Source organism: Rosa chinensis, chromosome 2, assembly GCF_002994745.2.
Source record: "Rosa chinensis cultivar Old Blush chromosome 2, RchiOBHm-V2, whole genome shotgun sequence".
Taxonomy (NCBI): Eukaryota; Viridiplantae; Streptophyta; class Magnoliopsida; order Rosales; family Rosaceae; genus Rosa; species Rosa chinensis.
Window position 1 is genome coordinate 13,345,801 of NC_037089.1, and position 23,460 is coordinate 13,369,260.

General features: G+C 39.5%; 2 protein-coding genes and 1 pseudogene across 2 annotated transcripts; 1 reads left to right on the top strand and 2 right to left on the bottom strand.

The window, feature by feature from the left end:
- Positions 1-839: 839 nt before the first annotated feature.
- Positions 840-3,909, bottom strand: LOC112186543. Its single transcript, XM_024324992.2, has 3 exons — positions 3,471-3,909; positions 3,153-3,368; positions 840-1,343 (listed from the first exon to the last, which is right to left on the bottom strand). Exons 1-3 carry the CDS (start codon positions 3,705-3,707, stop codon positions 1,263-1,265), a joined length of 534 nt encoding a protein of 177 aa, XP_024180760.1. The 5' UTR covers positions 3,708-3,909; the 3' UTR covers positions 840-1,262.
- A 5,810-nt stretch (positions 3,910-9,719) lies between these two features.
- Positions 9,720-10,655, bottom strand: LOC112186544. Its single transcript, XM_024324993.2, has 3 exons — positions 10,489-10,655; positions 10,323-10,385; positions 9,720-9,923 (listed from the first exon to the last, which is right to left on the bottom strand). The coding sequence occupies exons 1-3, from the start codon at positions 10,582-10,584 to the stop codon at positions 9,792-9,794; spliced, it is 291 nt and encodes a 96-aa protein (XP_024180761.1). The 5' UTR covers positions 10,585-10,655; the 3' UTR covers positions 9,720-9,791.
- An 8,710-nt stretch (positions 10,656-19,365) lies between these two features.
- On the top strand, positions 19,366-21,089 carry LOC112183725 (annotated as a pseudogene).
- Positions 21,090-23,460: the final 2,371 nt, after the last annotated feature.

Here is a 23,460-nt window from a genome sequence, read left to right on the forward strand (position 1 = left end):
TGTTTCTGGACTTGTGGTTAACTGGTTGTTATGAACTAGGCTCTATGGTTTATGACTTTTAAGTTTGTAGGATTTTCCTAACTTTTTTCCTTTTCGGACTTTATGAAACTGTGTATTGAACTGCATTTTTTCCTCTTTATGCTTGTTGTATTGAGCATTTCATGGGCAGGTTGTGTTTTGCATGTTTATGCTTGCTGCAAATTATTTGGGCCAATTGGGCCCTAAATATTATGTTTGTTTTAACTTAATATTTGTGTATTAATAATGGATTTGTAATTGGGCCCTGAATACTGAATAAATAAATAAAAGCCCATTTAGAACCGAACCCGAACCGGGCCGCACCGAAAATTCGGGTCTCCGAATATGTCGGCCCAGCCCATTTAGAAACAGTTGTCGGTCCAAATTTAGGCCCAACCGAGGACTCCGGGTCGAAGTCGGGTTCGGCCCAAAACCGAGCCGAGCTGACCCGAGCCCAGCCCTAGTATTTTGTGCCCCGAGTCACGGGCACAGTGTATTTCGTGACTCAGAGAATAAAAATATACACTAAAAAGCAATAAATAGTAGGTGACCCAACGAGTGAACTTACTTTAAAAGTAGATCATCCAGAACACTATGATATAAAATAGACCAACTCGCTAGCTCACATTATAATGTACATTATAATGTCTAGCGAGTTGGTCGACACGCTAAAATGTAGCAATACAATGTACCATTGAGAAGCCTTGTTCTCACATTCCCTAGGTAATGGTGATTCAGAATTCTGAACCCTAGGTTTGTCAAATGAGGAACTCACGTTCAGAATAACAAAGTTACCTTCCCTTTTGACTTGGTCTGTAGAGTTGACCAAAAAATTTAAGAAATTAAGAATTACAAAGCTGCGATGTTCTGTAGGACAACACACAAGAAGGGATATCAACGTGTAAATGCTCCACAAGGCACTCAAAGGTGAGAAGGCTACATAAATCCTTTTCCCTCAAATTTTATAAGAATAAATATCAATATCAAAATTCCTGCACTTTTAACTCATCTACTTGATAGGATCTTTCAGTTTTACCACCATGGCAAGTTTGTGATTTGCAAAACTGGAACAATGATAACCTAATTCAACACATTGTTTAGTTTTTTTTTTCCTCCCTATGAAAGCATGAACTGAGTATGACTGCACATCACTACCACTCGCAAACTGTGGGCAACACATGAGCAGTTGTAATTTCAGGATGAATGAGGCAAGACTTGATCTGCGGTTCATAACATTCTTCATATCATCGACCACTCTTCGTTGAGGACAAGAGTTCCCTAGCTTTATCTGGATGCTTCAGTGCTTTTGTAAATTCCCGTGCACTCTGATATGAAAAGACAAAACTTGTTAAGTCTTACAATACATAAACATATGCTTGTAATAAGATAAAGGCATTCATAAGGTGTGCAAATACCCGAGAACCAAATAGCAAGGCTTATGTTTAAACTGTTAGAGTGCACAAGGTAATGATATAGGCATTCATAAGATCACGAATAAGATGTCCATGCCAAGAAACTAAATGAGTACATTTCATAAATGGACTGACTTTAAAATATATCTGTACCAACCACATAACTCCATTATGTTCAAAGCACAAACATATTAACAGATGCTAAGAACCATAAGCACCATGTTTGTTCAAGAGACATCTAGCAGGCATATGAAGACCTTCCCAGAATAAATTTCAAAACATCGTTCATAAGAGATATTACAACTGTCTCGTGCTAGGATGAATAACATGCACAGATAACGCCATAGAAATATGGAAAGATTATGTAATGCTAATTACTCTTTAGAAGATTTAGCATTTTTATAGTATAATGGCAAACTAGCATAATGCAAGTGATCTGAGTGGAAGCATTAACACCAGAGTGATCAAAGAAAGTCGATACACCATCAATTGCTCGATACTCATGCAGGTATTTGGTATAAATCCTGGTCCCATGCACAAAACCTCAACTTCTTGGGTTTTAATTTGGTCTTGCATGATGCAAAAACAGAACCAGGCAAAACAGGAGAACCAAAAGAAAGCCAGCCAGGACAAAAACTCCAATAAGAAAAGCCTATCTCAATCATCTCTTCTGAATGGAGTAAATGACTGTAAATCGCAGGAGATGTGTATGAGCATCCTGCATATCTCTACATGACCTGTCACATGGGTCCAATGAGCTAGAAGTGGCTGGATCTGAACTTGACTTCCTATAACTAAGGGAAACTAATGCACAGATACAGATCCTGCTACGTAACCTGCACATCTCTCATTCTGTCCTACTCTGAATGATTCACTTTGCACTGAGTTGCACTTGCAAAATGAATCCGTTACCTCATACATAGGGTGAAGCACAATTCTCAGCAAATAGTCCCTTTGTGAGCCTACAATCCGGGTGGCAACCAAGTATTGTTACTTGTCAGATGCCAAAAGCAAAATGGTTATAAAAACACAACTCCATGAAGCCAAATGTGAGTTGTCACTCGTCATGCCCGTGGCTGGATCTTACTCTATGTATAACTGAACAGTGATTGATTTGTGGATCTTAATCGAACCAGGTGACTAAGTTTCCAAGCGCTGTGATAGGTAGTAATTAGAACTTACGGAAAATAAGATCATCTTCTAGATGCTAAGTTGCTAGCGCTAACACTAGGTATAACTGGAGATACTCCATATATGCTTTCCACTCTTACAGCAGTCCCAGTGGAATTAAACAATCCAACAAGAATGAAAGTAATACAATAATAACAGTTGTAATATACAACAAGCCTTTCACCCCATACCCTAGTGGTATAAACAAACAGGAAGATTGATAATGCAGCAGAAACTCAATCATCCTTTACTCATTGTTGAATAGATGTTAATGCCAAGTATTAATGTTCATATCATGGAGAGAAGGCGATTGCAAACTTTCTACTTAGCCCCAAACTTTGAAATAATAAAAAAATAAAAAAAAACAAAGATCCTGTACAGTTATGCTACATTGCTTCATGGGTAGTCAAAGATAAGTTAACTAACAAACAATTCACCAACCCAATCCTTGAATGTACTTCCTAATTGGAATATCGAACTTCCTAAACAACAATGTAGTTTCAATATGCTTGAATAGCTAAGGAAAAAAAACACAAAGGGGCCGGTACTCACAGCAGATTGGACCGGAGGTGGATCGAGATCGACTGACCGCACCGACATCTTGGCGATCTCGGAAATGGCAGAGTCACGAACACCAGGGAGGTCACTGGTCAAGTCCTCATAAGCAGCCTCAAAGGCCTCCTGCCAGAATCTGGGTAATCTGATCCGACGGCTATTAGTGTACACATCCCACATGTGCTCCACCACCCTCTCCCTCTCCTCCATTTCCTGCAACACCCCCGAATCACAGAGATCCAACTCAACCAATCACAAAACCTAAACCCCAGAAGAAGAGAAACAACAATAAAAATAAAATTCTCCGGAACTCACGAGGACGTCGAGATCGTCGTGAATAGGGGAATCAAATTCGTCGGAGAAGCGATTAAGGTTCCCGGCCGACCACCGGAGCGTGACGGTGCCGGTGAACATTGACCAGAACGCCAGCAGCAAAATCGCCGCCAGTGCCCAGAACTTGTACCTGCCTTTCCCGAGTACTAGGCTCGAATCGGAGCTCTCCCTCTTCCCGCCGCCCGCCGCCGTCGTCGGAAGGCCATCGTCATCCTTCATCTCCGATCAATTTTAAAAATCCAATTAGGGTTTTTTCGAGTAGGGTGTTACTATATTTTTAGCTTTGCCCTGTAAAATCCAGTTGTGGCATTGTGGACTGTGGTGTGAGATTGAGAAAGGGGAAAGGGAAAGGGAAAGGGAAAGGGAAAGGAGTAGAGAGAGTGATTGAGAGAGAAAGGAGAGGTGGTGGAATTTGCTGTTTCAGGGAAAGGCGAAGGGGGTGGGGGGAGGTGTAGAGTATTACTGTGCGGGCCACCACATGTTGGTTGGAGTTGACATTTTAATTATCAGGATTAAGGCGGGGAATTTCTGGCCGTTGGATACCGCATGATCTTTCTTTTTGGTCGGGTCTTAATTTGGATTTGATGCTCTGCTTCAATTTATTATCACCGACTTAGCTTTTTTTTTTTTTTTTAACTTTTTTATTGTGCATTGAGGTGGACTTGGTATCGGTTCGGATTTTGACCGAACCGTAAACTTACACCGACGAAATTAGTTGTCTAAATTTTCAAACTGAAATTGACTAGAGTACTTTTTCAATATGTACGTAAGTCGTCAATTTAATCGACAGTGTTTAGGGAGCCCACTTTTGGTTTTAGTAAATTTTTTCATTGATCAATCAAAGGAATGGATATGAAGGTTCGAGGAGGAATCAATCAGGTAGATTGGAGGAACTGATTCAATGCAATAGCAGGTAATTTTAACGATGATACTAGTTGCATATGATTTGAGTTCCAACTTCTATGATTTTGCTTTAGTTTGATGATGATGTTGTGGATTTGAAATAGATTTTTTCACTCGATGTCATGATAGTAATTCCATCTTTAAGAATCATTATTTAACTCTATATCTAAATTTTCTTCAAACTTTAAAACTAAACTAATTAGTAAAGCCCAGCAGATAAACATATGCTATGACATATTACATCAACAAATCATGTCTTACAAAATAGATACATTAGTCAATATTTTTATTTAAAATATGTGCATAAATTTAAAATCTCGATTATCTTTATTTGGTAGAGACTTTTGATATTATTTTAGAACATTCTCTATATACTTATTGTAATCAGAAATTTAGGCTCAATGTCCCCCCTTTGTGTTTGACAGTTTCATTAATCAAGGTTTGAGGACAGCCAGCCGCACCAGCCCTTTATTAAAAAAAAAAAAAATCTTGATTATCTTTTTATAATTAACTTATTCAAGAGTTCACTGTCTTTTTAGCTCTTAATAATAATACAATTTATATGGCCCAAGTGGTAACATGGCAAATCCCATGCTATTTTTATTAAAAATAAATAAATAAATAAAATATCCATGCTAGTTTGAACTTTGAATGTTAGCACCAAACTTAAAGGGGAATGGCATATATTTAGTAACATTAAATCTATCTTTATATAACTTTTGAACAAAATCAATCATTTCATTCAACTCAAGCCAGAATGACACGGATACATACATTCATTTGCCATACCTAAGACAAGTTTAGGACGTGGTATGCTAGCACCACCCATTACACAATCAGTGCTCACTTATTCAAAAGCGAGTCTAATAACTATGAAAACTAAACATAGTAATTAGGCATAGTTTAGCAAAATACAAAACTTAAATTTTCTCCTTGCCCTTAACAGTAGGGCTAGGAGGCATTGAGAGATAAGCATAACAGCTCTCTTGTGCATTAGTTACCTTCTTCGACTTTGGGGGATGTTTGTTTTTTGCCCCCAACGGCCTTCCTCTCTTCTTTTTTGGTTCAGGGTTTGCAGAGACCACATCTCCTTTGGTAGTAGAATATTTCCAGGTGCTTCAACCATTCCCAGGGACCTAGCAGAGAACTTACTGGTGAACGTTGGCATCTTTTGTTTCTTTGCTTGAACCTCGAGGAGGAGCGGTTTGAAGAACTCCAGTAGCAGGAACTTGAGCTTTTGGGGAGATTTTGTAGGAGAGGGAGGTAGTTGACATTTGTCACCCTTATTCTCCTTAGCTATTTCCTCCACAACTGCAGGTATACCTGTGTCTTCAGGAGCTTTCAGACCTTGAGTGTTTTCAGTCGGTATAGATGGTGACACTCTCATAATCTCCAAGCATGCATCTAGAGCATTCGCTTTCAGGTTTGGAGCTTGAGTGGTCGAGGCTGGAGTTACTGCCAACATCAAAGGTTGATGGACTTCCTCTTCTATCTCAGAGAGAGCTAGGTCTCTTTCACGCAGTATAATAGGCTTATGTGGTTTGCTTGCTTCCTTGGATTGGAAGAGTGACCTGCAAATATTCGGTAGAATCGATGTTTGTACACCCTATATTTGGTGTAGCATGACGCCCAAGTAGAGGGCAATGATCACTCTCATGATAAATCAAATTGCAGTGATCACACTTTCCCACCAAGTTCTCAAAAAAATATGAAATTTCAGCTTCCACCCCGGATGCAAGTTTTAGGGTTTTCTTGAGGAAAAATGGTTTTGAGATATCATGAGCCACACGCACTCTAACCTTGCCCTGATTCGCAAACAATTTATCATCCAGTTCAAGGAACTTACCAGCCACCGAAGCAATATTCCTAATCATGTCAGGCTCTCCAAACAGCGGCAGGATGTTTAGGATGCGAACCCAGAAGAAGAGTAGAGTCAGAGCGACGTCCTTAATAGGCGCAACGCCATCATACTCCTGCAGTACAATCGGGGCTTGATTGAATCTCCATGGTCCTCCCTTCAAAACTTTATTTTGATCCTTTCTCAGGTCGAAAGCTAGGACGAAACGATTTGGTGCTCGTTCTTGAATCTTAAAATCCTTATCCAAGACCCACACTCACCTGAGAAAGCGCTTCAGATTGTTTAAGGATGCCAACTTCTTCACCAGAGGACATGCCAATAGAAAAGACTGCTTGGCCCGTCGTTAGATTCCACCAGAGGCATTGGAGACATCAATCACATCGCTGCTAGCAAGCGCCAGCGATGCAGCAAAGGAAGAGGTGACAGCGTCGATGTTGGACATGTTGGCAGTACTGAGATTGAAGGAGGAGCGACGTACGTCACTCAGTGTGCTAGGGTTGGGCGGCTGCACGCAGAGCGCTGCCTTATGGTTTTTTTTTCAAATGTAAACTTTTCGCAACTCTTTCTGATATCTATCTTTATATAATATACTAGCTTCATACCCATATAATGAAAAAATAAGTGATGGTGAAAATTTATTATCACCTTTCTTAATTTAATGCGCAGTCTTGGTATTGTTTAGTTTATCATAATAATAACAATTTAATAATTTCATTCTAAAATTTTTATTTTTATACAAGAAAAAAGGGTGTTTAGACATTTTAAGGGTTTTTTACTTCAACAGTGTCTGAACTCTTCAAGGATTTTTGAAATGATACCTGAACTTTCAAAGTTATCAATGTGATATCTGGACTCATTTTTTCGTATCAACGTCGTACTTACGGTCGATTTCCGTTACAGAACCGTTAACTATGACCACGTGCCCAGCACGTGAGGCACTTAATGAGGTTAAAAGACTAATTTATCCTCAAAAGTATATACTTCAATAGTGTCTAAACTCTTCGAGGACTTTTGAAATGATACCTGAACTTTCAAAGTTATCAATATGATACCTGAACTCATTCTTTCGTATCAACGTCGTACCTGTAGTAGATTTCCGTCACAGAACCGTTAACTATGACCACGTGCCCAGCACGTGAGGCACTTAATGAGGTTAAAAGACTAATTTATCCTCAAAAGTATATACTTCAATAGTGACCTTTCCCACTTCCTTTAGTTCTTCACGTGTCCCGTCGTACCTTCAGTTCTTCTTCTACATTTATATTTCCTTTTTCATCTGCAAAATGCAATCAGATGGGATGATGACATTTCCTAGCAAAATGCAAAACCCAAAGCAAAACTTGAATCCAATTCTCTGATGGACTGACACCATCGGGGACTTCATCTCTTCGGAGTTCTCCAAGCACAACTTGCTCGACGGCTTTGCTTCTCCAAATTTATTGCAGGCCGGAGTGGTGTAGACGGTTTAACGACTCTTGGCCTCCAGATCTGAGACTTGGAATTTACCTGAGATTTCAGACAGAGGGATCAGAGAGAGAGAGAGAATATGGTCGGCGGCAATCCATACCTTCTTGTGCAGCTTGCCGGAGATATGACGGAGGTGGGCGACGCCGTCGTGGCACTCGACTTCCTCACCGCAACTAACATCACAGCATAAGTTCATGAATTTCAAAAATAGTCTGTGTCTTTGTAATTAAATCAAAATCTGCAAAAGTGAAGGAGACTGAGAGTCTCTCTCTTTCTCTCTTTGCAACTCTCTTTCTCTCTCTCAACAGCGGCGAAAAGGCGAAGGATGGTGATGATGGGAGAAAACCCAAAACTGATTTTTTCGCCACTACGTGTCTGTGTATAACTATATATATATATATATATATATATATCTATATATGATTTATCGAACAATGGGGCAATGATCATTTCACTGATTCTATCTTCTAACCAATTTATCCAAAAAAGAACCGATCTTTGGTAATTTGCAGCTGTAATATCAGTACTTAGTGGGAGTATCGGACGAGGTACTCTGGCGAGGCAATCGACGGCGGTCGGGGCAGGTGAGGAACAATCTAAGGGTTTTACGGCGGCGGAGGTGGATGACGGGGCTGGCGGACGGGTTGCGCATGGGGCTTCAGGAGACGACTGGGCATTGAGTGGCGAGGAGCTTGAGTTTTTGCAAGGTAGCCATATCGGTCTAGCTGAGTTCAATGTGGTTGTAGTCAGGTAGTGCTTGGAAAGGGTTGGGTAGTTGAGAGAGAAGGTGAGATATGATTTGCGGCCATGGCTTCCAATCGGAGGGGACAGATCAGAGGGAAGAAGACGTCGAAAAAGAAAAAAAAAAAAAAAAAAAAGGAAGAAAGCAAAAAAAATTAAAAAAAACAATACTTTTAAGGGTAAATTAGTCTTTTAACCTCATTAAGTGCCTCACGTGCTAGGCACGTGGTCATAGTTAATGGTTCTGTGACAGAAATTGACCGCAGATACGACGTTGATACAAAAAAATGAGTCCAGGTATCACATTGATAATTTTGAAAATTCAGGTATCATTTCAAAAGTCCTTGAAAAGTTCAGACACAGTTGAAGTAAAAAAACCCCGTGAAGAACTAATGGAAGTGAGAAATGTCATTTTTACCCTTATTTTGTGCCTCCAGCACGTGGTCATAGTTAACGGTTCAGTGACGGAAATCGACCGCAGGTACGACGTTGATACGAAAAAATGAGTTCAGGTATCACATTAATAACTTTGAAAGTTCAGGTATCATTTCAAAAGTCCTCGAAGAGTTCAAACACTGTTGAAATATAAAACCCTTTTAAATTTAACCAAAGTCTTGGACATCAGACTTTAACCTCCATATGTAGTAATGCAAATTGGTATTTTAGATGTTTATTATAATCAAGTGTTTAGGCTCAATGTTTCCTTTTATATTCAAAAATTTAATTAATCAAAGTTTGAGAGCAGCAACACCAGCTCTTTACTCAAAACAAAAAAACTTTAAACAGTAATGAAAATATAAAGATATTAAATCTCTCATTTATGAGTAAAAGATCGTGGGTTCGAGTCACAAATAACAAATTAGTATGTATCCTCAAGATTAACATTAAACTCAATGGTTTGTATATTTTACCTCGAAATATTTACAAACCATCGCACATGCGTTGCCACAAAACTACGTGAAAGAGGAAGATCACATGGAGTACCAAAACTTTTAAGATCATAAAACTATGCATCAAAATTAAAGAATCTCTCTATATAAATGAAAGATTTTAAGTTTTTCAATAGTTGAACCCAGGATATTGTATATATTTACAACCTCAAAGATATTTACAACCAGATCACATGAGCTGCCACAGCTCTTTTTAGTCACAAAGCAGTGAAGGCCCATCATGAGACTCTGCCTAAGAAGGCCCATCATGAGACTTCCACTCCACTTTAAAAACTCTTCTGGTATCATGAAATCAAGTCCAATTTACAAAGATTCATGCAAGGAGAGATATTCAACATCCATTGAGAAGAACTTTTATGGTTCCGAAGTGATTAGCAAAGCTACCTAAAATGGCGCTGTGACTACATCCCTTAGTTCAGATAATCGGTATCGATCTTCTGAATACTCAAATTCGTCAACCGAATCCGTCATCTCCTCTCCAGTTGGTTTCATCACGCTCACTACTGGCTGTAATCCCTACAAAGTCAAAATTACTTTATGATCCACATCAAATTAAATTGATTCTCTCTATAAATTTCCAGCACTCTAAAAAGTTAAAATCTTAACCGTGAATCTCTCTCTCTCTCTCTCTCTCTCTCTCTCTCTCTCTCGTAGAAATCTCAACTATGTGAGCATATGAAACCCTATCACCATTAATTCTATATCAACGAGTACGTGGTTCTGTACAAAGATCTCTACACTTGTAAAAAAATCTCAGGTATGTGAGCATATGAAACCCTATCACCATTAATTCTCTATGAACGAGTTGTTCTGTACAAAGATCTCTACACTTGTAGGAAATCTCAAGTATGTGAGCATATGAAACCCTATCACCATTAATTCTCTATCAACGAGTTGTTCTGTACAGAGATTTACCTGAGTGAAAATGCGCTTTGCTTCTTCTAAATCCTTTGTATTCATCACGTACTCAGCTGCCTCCTGCAACCCATAACAACACCACAAAACCCAGGTAAAAAGTAAGAAAAATACAAAACTCATACGCAGAATTAGAAACCCAGAAAAGTACTTACATGAAACATACCCTTGCATATTGGATCTGATGAAACCTCAGCGTTCTCGGCTCACTTTCTATCGATGACTTCCTTCCAGTCCGTACCAGCTGCGACGCGCCTTCCATTACTCAGAAACAGAAAGATCGAGAAAGAGATTTATAGGTTCAAGGAATGAAAACGGTGCAGAGGACGACGTAAACTGAAAAGTCTATATATAAAGCAAAGTCGCGAGGCAAAGCGATGAGGCACGTAGTGTGTGAGGCTGTGAGCTACTACACCACGTAATGTAACGTGGCGGCTTCAGACCATAGAATCTGTATACGTGGCAAGCATGGGGTGGGTGTACGGGTGAAGACGACATGTGGCGACTGAATGTAATCTCATTCCTTTATAAGTTTTTTTTGGCAAATGTGGAAACTCCTCTTGGTTGGCCGACCTTTCCAAATCAAGAATATCTGAGCGGCTAAAAATGGACACTTGGGTGCATCATAGTGCTTGGTAAGGAGACCAACCAGGGAACACCACGAAGACGTAAGCGGGTCAAGTAACTTTGTGTATTTTACTACTTCAATCAGAGACCAAGTTCAATCATTCAAGCTACGTACTTGTAACTAAATCATCAAGCTAGTTCTCTTAATTAACTACTAGCTCATAAAAAATTTGGGAGTTTGAGTTTGATTCACACCCACCCCCATCTTCTTTCCTCACAGATTAGGTAGACTCTGATGAAAGAGCAACGTTTATAGCTAACTGCATGACTACTTTGTGGTAGCTAGCTAGTGAAATTGTCCATCACTATAGATTGATCTCCGAATCCCTTCAAATATTCTTAAGATTTAAAGAAAAAACTTTGTCCGCGATAAAATTATATAAACGACCTCAACCCATAAAGATTTTTGAAAACAACTATATTATGCAGTAACATAATTATCCTAGTCACATTCTTTTTATTCGGGATATCCTAAATATGAAGGTCTTTTTTTTAACTCTAACAAATATTTAAGCTAATAATTTGTCAACCATAAGATTTATGGGATTGTTTGTCCTAAGGTGTTAACAGGCTGGTCGGCGTAGTTTCTAAGGCCCCGTTTGGGATTGCTTCGCTTTTAAAAAAAAAATCAGCGTTTGTTCAAAATTTTATATTTTATTGTGTTTGGTAAATAAATAAAAAGCACCTTTAATTGAAAGTTATAGGTCATTGGCGCAAATTTTAGAAGCAGCCTAGAGGTTGCTTTTAGAAGCTGTTGTGGATCAAAACACACTCTGCAGTTGTTTTATGTATTGACAGCACTTTTAAAAATATTATTTACCAAACACGAAATTGTTTTAATTCACAGCTGATTATTCTCACAACACATCAGCAGTAGTTTTTTTTTAAAAGTCACAGCAATCCCAAACTAGCCCTGAGTTAATTTTGAGACGAGACGACCATTAATATTGGTTTAAGAGATGAGTAGGCGGCGCAGGGTGGGATTGGAACGTCTTCTTCAAGCGGTGATGATGGTGCCAACGAGTTTCGTTGGTGGTTGGGACGCAGGGACTCAGAGTCCATTTGGAATCGGGTCTGGCTGCCACGCTCTGGTTTAGGCAGCTTCTCGGTGGTGGCATCGTGGTGGTGTCAACGGTTCCTCGAGTCGTGGTGGCGGGGTGCGCTTGCGGCAAGTCGAGGAGGGGGTGTTTCGCCTGCAGTGGCGGTTCTGATGGAGGGTGTGGTGACGGTCTTGCAAAAGGAGGTGATGGGATCTGGGTTGGGCCGGCTAATTGGGTTTAAGGTTTTGACATTCCTCTGGGCCTTTAATTAGTTAGATAAAAATCATCTCCTATTTTTTTAGGGACTTATGCATTTTTGTGTTTTATATGCCTATTTAATTACTATGTATGTTCATAGTTCATAAGCTCACTTTTAATAAGTGAGCACTAGTCGTCTAATGAGTGGTGCTAGTATGCCACTTTCCATACTACTATATATCTTGATTAGAAAAAAGAAGGTACGTACCACTTATAATCATCTCACGATTACCAGAAATGACTCGCATTTAATGATTATTTATATATATATATATATATATATATATATCTCTCTCTCTCTCTCTCTCAATCTTTCTAACTTGTTTCTATGGAACTATAAGGGTGAAAGAGATCGAGAAAGATTACTCATTTATATTACTAAATGATCATTTATCATTATATTGTCACATTCTACTTTCTCTCCATATTTTAGCTTTTCTCATCGATCACATGCATTCTGTTCTCTCTGATAATTAAGCAAATTGGATACATATCTAGCTAGAAAAGCGAGGCTCTTCAAATTGTGATAGGGTAAGTCACAAACAGAAATGATTGCATTTGATGTTAGGAATTAGGACAACTAGCAGAGACAAAAAGAAATTTAGGGGGGTGTATTCATTTAAGAATCTACAAGATTTTTTTGTATTTTGAAAGTCTATGGGTATTCAATTGAGATTTTAAATAATCCTTTAAAATCTTGATGTATTCCATTAAGATTTTGTTCAAGTAAATCCAGAATATGTGTCTGGCCCAAACTCGAGGCTACTTGCTCTAGTTGAAATAGGGTTTATATTAGAGATATTCTCAGAGAATCTTAGGAGATATCCAATCAATGTACGATTATGTTTCCATGTACAACTCTATCTCTATGCTTGTAATCCTCTATATAAAGAGGCCCCTATTATCAATGAAAGTACGACTCAATTCTCTCCCAATTCAGTTTTCCTTAAACACGTTATCAACACGAAGCCCTAACCCTGAAATAAATAGCCAAACCCTGATTCAAGAAGCTAAAAACCTTGAATCTGAATACAAAACCTTAAAGCCTTTTCTGCCTACACCTCACACCTTGAAGCACTAAATCCCAGGAGTTTAGAACCGGCAGCGCTACCCCAAGAACCGGTCTGAAACCTACCGAACAGGCCACCGGAAGCTCCATACAACCCGCAGCAAATATTCCACCGGTTCACCAACTTCCGCACCTCCAATTTCCACCAAATTTTGTCGCAAGAAGCTCCTCCACCTGAAGATTTAGAAACCGGAAGAAATATTAGAAAAACCGGCTAAAACATTGCTGAACCAGCCGACTGAAAGTCCGGCAGAAGGAAAAGAAAAAAAAAAAAAAAAAGAGGAAGGAGAAGCTGCAGCCCAGAGGCCCAAGCCGAGCCCGCGCCGTAGCCCAGGAGCCCAAGCCCAAGCCCAGAAGCCTAAGCCGCAGCCCAGGAGTCCAAGCCGCAGCCGCGGACGTCATCTCAGCCGCGTTAGCAACTCGGTCAACTCCAGTCAACCCTCCGGTCAACGACTTCCGGCGACTTTTTCAGGCCAAATTTTCTGGCGACCTATTTCGAGGTATTTTTTACTAAACGTTCCTGTTTTTTTAGAGTTTTTAAATTCAATTTCTCTTTTTTTTTTCGGAGACTTGCAACCTCCCTTCTTCTACCCCCTTTTCTTCATCATAGGGGATACCTAATTAAGCCGAACTGTGGGGGTTCGTGCTCACTCTAAGCTTGAAACTTGTTGAGATCTCCAAACTTAGAGTTTGTAGAGAATTTATGATCGACCACTTACGTCATTGTTTCGATCTAATCCAATACCTCTTGGAATTGAATTTCTTGGAAGCAATTAAGCTAAGAAATTCCTAATTTCTTAGGAGCAACTACACTTAGAAATTTTATATGTTTTCGTGGTAGCCTTTTACGCTCCGAAACTAACCCTAATTTCTTGTTCTCTTTCAGGATGAGTAACCAGAACAAATTGGACTTTGCTCCGTTGGGAACAACTGGCTCTGGATATCACAGGTGGGTTCGTGATGTTCGCCAGCATCTCAAGGCCTATGGAATCCTAGATACGATTCTCGAGCCTAGCCAGGACGTGCTAACTGTTGAGCAAGCTCAAGCTTTGGAAGCCAATAGAGCAGCCTTAGAGGCAAATAAGGCGAAAACTATCATCCTAATGACTCGTCATATGGATGATTCACTCCAGTATGAGTGTATGAATGAAGAAGACCCCAGAAGGCTGTGGGTCTCACTCGATGAAAGATTTGGCAACGTCCGTGACTCCCTGCTTCCTGACCTAGAAGTGAGATGGCATAGCCTCCGCTTCTGTGATTTCAAGTCAGTTCTTGACTACAACTCGGAAGCACTTCGCATTAAATCCTTAATGGAATTCTGTGGTAAAGAGATTACAAATGCGATGTTGATTGAGAAGACTCTCTCTACCTTCCCCGTCTCTGCATTGATGGTTGCTAAGAACTATCGAATCGATGTAACTGCAAGACGAATCACAAGGTTTCATGAGCTCATTGGAGCTATGAATGTCACTGAAAAGCATGACAACATCCTTGTGGAGAACTATAATTCGAGATCCATAGAAATAGAGCATATTTAGGAATCCAATTATAGTCGCGCCCTAAAGAGAGGGCGCCAAGAGCGAAACCCTAATCTTAGGGATACTTCTGGACGTTCTGGTCCATATAATCGCTCTACTTGGGAAGGTAATAGCCAAAATAGGCGAACACGGAACCGAAGAGGTCAACGTGAAAAGAGAGAGGGAGGCAACGCCTCTGGCCATGTTGGTGGCGCCACCAACACTAAGAGACATCTAAATGACGCTTTCAAAGCGCCTCAATCAATGGAGTTTGAGCAAAGAGATGTATGTTCTTGATGTGGAGTGTCTGATCATTGGGCACACATTTGTAGAGCTCGTGAAGAAATTGTCACCGCTTACAAAGCATATTGTGAAGCAATAGAAGCTCACTATATGGAACAAGATGATCAAGAATATGATCTAGAGTGAAGGGTTGAAGACTACAAATCTGGCTGGGATCAATAGATCGCCAATTCTGTTTAGGTCTTTATTTTTCTAAGAGATGTAATAGGCAATTGCCATATATTTTTGTAGTAAATGCCAATGGTTTAGTTTTTCTTCAAAGTAGGCTCACTCAAAGTAAGTGTGATGTCTAGGAAGGTTCTGAGATTAGTGGTACTTAAGCGAGCTTTGCTCCACCGACATCTCTCTACTCACCTGGTCACATTTATTTTGGAATTACCGAAAGAAGTTAGATGACTACCATTGTTTTGCATTAGCTATCATTTTGGATTAGATTTTGTTTAGTCAAAGAGACAATGATGTAACTCCATTGGCTTATGAATAAAATTTCGAGTTCTTTATGACTCCATTTTGATTCTGAGCATATGACTTTTGTGACTACGATGGCTGGGCCATCAGTATTAATTCAAGGACATGGAATAGCCCAAGTTCCACTTGCCAAATGGCACCTTAATTACTGTCACAAAAATTCTTTACGCTCCTAGGGCCGATCGCACCTATGAATAGCCAACGGATTCTATGCGAAATCGCATGTAGAGAACGGAAATGAGTTCCTTTGCAATACCTCTAATGATTGCGAACGAATGCGCATCTTAGAGAAGTTTATATGTCTCTCTAGTGGATTCTATGTCACTATTTGAGCTATTAATCCAATAAAGTTATGAGAGAAGATCTCTTGGATTTAGACACATATTGGCTTTGTCACGACAAGATAGATCATTCTAGTCATGATATGATGATCCGTCTACTAAAGACTTCACATGGACATCATTTCTTTCGAGCGAAACGAAGCATGAATCAAAAGTTGATTTTTGGACTAAGTGTGACCGACGCAGCTGCCTAGGGCACCGCCTCAGTCCACCACCAGCCTAGGGCTGGCACAGTCCCTATCCATGACACCATGGATAGCGTCCATCATGGTGATGGCGCCCCAGGTGATGTTGCAATCACCAACTTGCTTCAAATAGCGTTTCAGATGCTCATGCCTAACCAAAATTCTCATTAGTTGCTTCTAAAGCCTCTCTCTCGTTTTACAAAAGCTGTTCCTTAGAAAAATTAGGACTGAGACCGTCCTATATAAAGGATATGAAAATACTCATTTTGTTCTTACATAGAATCCGTGGGGATTCTGTGGACTGATTCACCCAACTTGCGGACGTTTAAATATCTCATGATGTTGGTTGACACGCAAACACGCTGGTCAAGTGTTGTGCCATTGTCCACTTGTAATGCTGCTTTTGCTACACTCCTAGCAAATATCATATGACAATGGGCTCACTCTCCGGATCATCCTATTCCGTCAATTGGACTTGACGATGCTAGAGAGTTTACATCGAAGATTTTTGATGGATATTGCAATGAGATTGATGTTGGACATTATATTCTCATGGACACACCCAAACAGTCTCGCGAAAATGACTACGATGGTAGTCAGGACATTGGTAATGAGCACCAATCTCCTTATATCCGCTTAGGGTAATGCAATATCGCATGCAGCTATGCTAATTCGTCTACGACCCACACTCAATCTACCTCTGCGTTACAGCTAGTGACTGGGTACAAGTATCGTACTTACGCATCTTTGAGTGTGCCACTTATGTGCCAATTGCGCCACCACAGTGCTCTATGATGGGTCCTTACAAACGAATGGCCAACTACGTTGGATTTGAGATTCCAACAATCGTCCGCCACTTAATGCCCTTGCTAGGCGATCTCCTTACCGCTAGATTTGCGGATGTTAGTTTGATGAGATAGTCTTCCAGTTGTTAGGGGGAGATAAGAACATGAATGTTCAACAGGAACGACATGAATTGTCGTATTCTGTCCCCACTATGTTGGGTATCTCTCTGACCCATAGAAAGGTCATTCCCAAACTGGTTAAGTGTTCACCATGGGTAAAGACTATGATATCTTGGAGGTATACAGAACAGACCCTAGTCGCTATATCTTCGAACAATGCAGAGATCATTGCTCTTCATGAAGTGGTTTATGAATGTATATGGATTGGATTACGCATGATGGAACAATTGTAGTTTGAAGTTTACCACAGATGAGCCTACGAGCATATAGGATAATGCTGCTTGTTTTGAAGCAAGGCTACATCAAAAGCGACCACACCAAGTATAATCAGCAACAACAAACTCTCCTCAAGATCAAAGTGAACTAGGTTCAATCTGAGGACAGTGCGGCAAACTTGCTCACTAAGTCATTGCCTAAATTTCACTTTCGAGAAACATGTTGGTAGCATCGTCTGCGGAAGTTATCCGAACTCCAATGATCGTAGTCGTCCGGGGGAGATGCAGACATCAGGGGGAGATGTCTACATGTATGGTCTCGAAACGTGAAGGGTGTGTTGTGCTCTTTTTCCCCTTCGATCGAGGTTATTTTGTCCCACTAGGTTTTTGTTACTCGGCAAGGTTTTTAATGAGGCAACGAGAGGAGCACCACGTTTGGGCGACACAAGGGGGAGTGTTCAAGTAAATCCAGAATATGTGTCTGGCCCAAACTAGAGGTTACTTGCTCTAGTTGAAATAGGGTTTATATTAGAGATATTATTGGAGAATCTTAGGAGATATCCAATTAATGTACGATTATGTTTCCATGTACAACTCTATCTTTATGCTTGTAATCCTCTATATAAAGAGGTCCCTATTATCGATGAAAATACGACTCAATTCTCTCCCAATTCAGTTTTCCTTAAACAGATTTAGAATTATCCATTCAAATCTGTAGATATTCAAAAATATAAGGATTTTTAAGGATTTCATTAAAAGCTGGATTTTGAAGGATTTTATAGTGCTTTTTATACATATCAAAACTCAAAAACAATCCAACCACTTTCCAAGAGATTTTGATGGATTATTTCTCACTCAAAAAATGAAGAAGTTATTCACCAAAAAAAAAAAAAATAGCTCTCAATAGATGACACTCATCCATTTTGTCTTAGACCTATCTTCCCACTATCCTCCTCTACCTCTGCCTCTATTTTCATCTAATAATTTTATTTTTATTTTTAATCCTTCTAGCTAATGAAGCTCACTTTCAATGGTATTGTGTAGATGATACATACACACATGTTTCTTTTGTAAATTAAATATGACATAATGGTATTGTTTAGATGATACATACACACATGTTTCTTTTGTAAATTAAATATGAAATAAATTATGTCATTAGTTTATTATTTTATTTTTTGTGTAACATTTTGGCTGATTAGTTTTCTCTTATTATTCATATATCATTACGCACTAACACACGACATAAAGAATGGTACATTACCATACACACACACACACACACACACACACTTTTTTTGTCATTGATATAGAATTATAGTTGGATCCATACATCCATTGCTTTTAAAGAAGAAGAAAAAAAATTAATCTACCAAAAATATCATAAGGACTTGTATAATCAAAACAAATACCAGTAAATCAATCCATTAGAATCAATTAGAGTCCATATAGAATTTAAACAATCCGTGGATTAAGTAAAGGGAGCTTCTATTCATACCTCCAAAATTGGTATTTAGACCTCTCACTTTTCCAAGTAATAGTTGACTTTGTCAACTCATGTCAAATTACCAATAAAGACCCAAATAAGAAAAAGAAAAAAAAAATCTCTTCTTATCTCTACAAACGGTAATAGTCTTCAACTTGGGAAAAATTTTCTCCTCCAATGTAAACCCTAAAATATATATCGCCAAATGTTATTTAACGTTGAAGTCAAAATTTTATGAATTACTTTGTCTCCGTAAAGTGATAGACTTCCTTGCTCACATTGCTGACAATTTACAAGATCTATCACTGTGCTATAAAAAATAAAATAAAAAAAAGGAGAGAAAATGGGAAATACAAAGACACCTCATTTGATGAAGCCCTACTCATTTTAAATGCAATCAAACATGTGAACGAGCGGTGACAAAAAGCAGTACTCCAACACGTTAATATGACAAACACAACAATGGGTAGGTGTACACAAGATCTTCCTGCACATGGTCAGTGCAGAGCAATTTTATGTGGAACTATTCTATAGATATGATGAAAAATTCGACCATTTGATATAAATCTATGGAGAATGCACTAGACTCACGGTTGATTATTGTAATTTCCTCCACTATCCACTACTACAAAAAGTTAATCACACAACACCAATCACACAACGGAACAGAAATCATCTGTTGTGTGTTTAAGTAAAGTCTATTGTACAACGGTATTAGTGATGTTCTGTTGTGTGAATGTCAACAAAATGATAACTTTTTTATCATAACTACATTGCACAACGGAATTAAGTATTTTCCGTTGTCTGAGTCTTAGAAAATTTAGCAGCAGATTTCCCTCCACTCTGGAGTCTTGGTTGCCTCTTAAAATCTGAAATTTGGGCTACTAGGCACAATGGTGTTTAAGATTTCTGTTGTGTGATTGAAAACTAGGCGCCAAATTTTGAGGAAGCTTACTTGAATGTCGCAAGCTGTAGAAATTAGACAACAGATTTAAGCTATTCTGTTGTGTGAAGAAGGAATTTAGGCGGTAACATTTTGAGCCAAAATGTTGTAGGCGGCATGTTTCCCTCCATGTTTCCAAATTTTGATTTTATGTAGTGCACTCATACAACGGATGGTGAGCTTTCTGTTGTGGGAGTGACTTTGAGAATTTTTTTTTTATGTTTAATTGTCATGCCACATCGTGTCCAAAAGAAAGAAGAAAACAAAACAAAAGCTCTCAGACCCTCTCGACCCTCTCTCTCGACATACAGACTCTCAACCCTCAGAATAGCCTCTCGACCCTCTCTCTCGTCACTGTTCCTCATATTCACCAACTCCACCCCCAATTCTCTTTAGCTCTCCTTCGATCTACTCTTATCTTGCGTCTCTTCCCCCATGGACACCGTCACCGAGTCCCACATGGCCGTCTCCATGGCCGCCCTCGGCGGCATCGGCATCCTCCACTCCAACGCCGCCTCCTCCGACCAGGCCGCCATGGTCAGATCCGTCAAAGGCCGCCGCGTCCCCCTCCTTTCTGCCCCCGTCTTCATGTCCCGAGGAGACCGCATCCACAACGACGACGTTTTCAACCACGGCGCCAATCCCTACGTCCTCGTCACCGAGTCCGGCGCCCCCAACTCCAAGCTTTTGGGCTACATGGCGAGCCGCGATTGGGTGAAGCTGGCGGACAAGGAGGTCAAGATTTACGATTACATGGTCAGCTGTAAGGACATGGTTTTGCCTTGGAGCTCCGATTTGGGGAAGATTGAGGAGTTCATGGCGGAGAAAGGCCGTGACGTGGCGGCGATGGTGAGGGACGACGAGGTTGTCGACGTTGTGGGGAAGGAGGACGTGGAGCGGAACAAGGGGTACCCAAAGTTGGGGGTCGGGTCGTGGAAGGTCGGGGCGGCGATAGGGACGAGGGAGTCGGATAAGGAGAGATTGGAGGAGTTGGTGAAGGCTGGGATTGATGTGGTGGTTTTGGATAGCTCACAGGGAACTCCATTTATCAGATTGAGATGATCAAGTACATCAAGAAAATGTACTCAGATTTGGATGTGGTTGGTGGGAATGTGGTGACTGTGAGTCAGGCACAGAATTTGATTCAGGCTGGTGTTGATGGGTTGAGGGTTGGGATGGGGTCTGGCTCCATTTGTACTACTCAAGAGGTTTGCGCCGTCGGCAGGGGACAGGTATAAAGATGCATTCTTTTTGTTCCAGTATTGGTTTTGAGATGTGTAGAGTTTGATTAGACTGTTTAGATTATTAGTGGATGAACATTGGACCGAGGACTTGTCGAATTAATGGCATTTTCGCTCATTGGTGCTTGCTTTACTCTCTTGTTATGATATTTATGCCAGCATAGAACTTAACCAAAGGTTTGAAACCCTGCAGTGTGTAATATTTAGCACTATAATTCCATTCTTAACTTGTGAAGAAGTGTGGATTTTCTGATAGCTCTATGTGTGTGTGTACATACAGATGTATATATACGCATGATTTGAATTGTGTGATGCATATGAGATCAATAGGCTCACTGACGATGATTTGGAAGCGCTGCAAAATCTGGGATTCTGAAATGGTTTTGCTGTTATTGTTTTACTTTTTTAGCTTTTAATTAGAGGTAGAGGTCGGTGGTTTTGATAATATATCTTATAAGAGAGTGTTGTAGAGGTCGGTGGCTATGCCCAAGGAGTTGTTCAGTGGCTTCTTTCTTCAGTACTCGGTCAGTCATTGCTTGAATTTTGGTTATCTACATTTTGTTTAATGCATACATGATCCATTTGTTACTTATAAGTTTGTTTTTCACTCTTGAAAAATTGAAATCTTTGCTAGAACTTGGCAATGTTAACTAGTGGAGTAGAGAATGTCGGTTTTGTTTTCGTCTGTTCGGACCCTTTTTAGTTACCCATTAATTTGGCAATCCATTAATTTTTTTTTGTTGACTTCCTGTAGGAACAACAAGTAACATTATCACTTATATTGCATGGTATATATACTCTCTTCTTATTTAGTTATTTGTGTCAAAATGTCTGGTTCTATTTTCTGTTGCTGAAAGTTCCAGTTTTCTGTCAATACTTTTGACACAGTCATTGTCAATTTGTGTCCATCTGATCCCACCTTCCTCAGCTTTGTCTATTCCAAATTGCTTTCTTTCTTGTTTTTCTTACTGTTTTGCTTTGCTGATATGTGTAGTTTCTTTTTGTTTAGGCTCGCTTCTTTTTCCAGCTCCTTGCTTAAAAATATGTGATTTTGGGTACTCAAAGGTATGATTCTCTGTTTTCTATTTGTTACTTATCCTTTTCTTTTGGATAATGTCTTTGTTACTTATCTAATGTATACTTTGTGTCCACACTTTTAATAGAAAGAAAGGGAGCTCAAAGCTAGTCAAGATGAACTTCTAATAGAGCACTTGTTTATATATCAGTTACCTTTATGGATTACCATAGCTAAGCCAATCCCCTGGACTATTGTCTTTCTTGTTAGAAACTTAAGGCCTACCTGATACCTGTCTCATAATTTTTTTTTATAACTCTGTGCACTTTGATGGGATCGATCCTATTAAGCTAATCATTTTTCTTTTCACGAAACATATGGATCGGATCTGCTATAGCACCTGTATAGATGAGCATGATTGATTTAGGCAATTATGTTCATTTGTATGCATTTCTTGGATCATTATCTTTTATGTATCTAATAATTGGTAGCTTTGGGATTAGAGCACTCAGTGGTTTGTTTGCTTTTGTGTGTGTTTTCCAAATGTTCAGAAGTTTTAATTACCAACAGAGTTATACATGTGGTGGAAGAACTCATATAGGCACCTTGGCCTTGGAAAGAGTAAGAATGCTGCTTTGTATTGATTTTATTTCTAAGTTGTCAACTCTGATATTAATTTCCTTATACTTTTGCTCATTTTTCCTACTCTTGTCGGTTTAGTGTGCTTTGAGGTGAGTTCTTTTTGTTATGTCCTTAAACTGTTCTCTGTAAATGAGCAGGTAGGCTGGTGGGTGGACGACTACCTAAAAGATTCAGATGATCCCTTTGGAAGACTCGTATGAATAACTCTTGGTGTTGGCAGATTTGTTGGTAGGACTTACGTACATATTTAGATTATTGCTTTTATGAAACTGATTGCATTTATTAAATTATCTCCCATAGTGAGAACTATCAAGTCCAGGATACCTTGTCACCACAATTTGCTTAAGGTATTGCCTTAATCACTGTTTGCTTCAGTTTGTAGACAATATTTACCAAAATAATTGAAAACCGCATTGAAAAGTTTAGTTCCAAACTTCTAATTAATTGAAATGCTTCTGAAAATCAATCTAGACCCTCTAGCTTCTCTCCCCTCAAAACCAGAAATACCCAATTCGAGAGTAGTTTGGTTTTCTGCTTTTGATCAAGATTTGTAGAAAGACAAAAGGAGAGAGTTTCTGAAGTGGAGGGCTATTATGTTTTCTGTGCTGTAGGAAGCACCTGCTATAGTCAAGTCCTACTATGACAAAAGAATAGTTGGATGCCCTGGTGTTGAAGTAGGTAAACTCCTCTAGCTGCATCTTTTTCTTCCCTCCTGAACTTACATCATTCCTCTTTTTTTTTAACAGTGCACAAGGGGTTCTGTTGTTCTCTTGGACAATGATGGTGCAGCTGCATTAGTGCTAGCTAGTGGGGAGAAGGAACT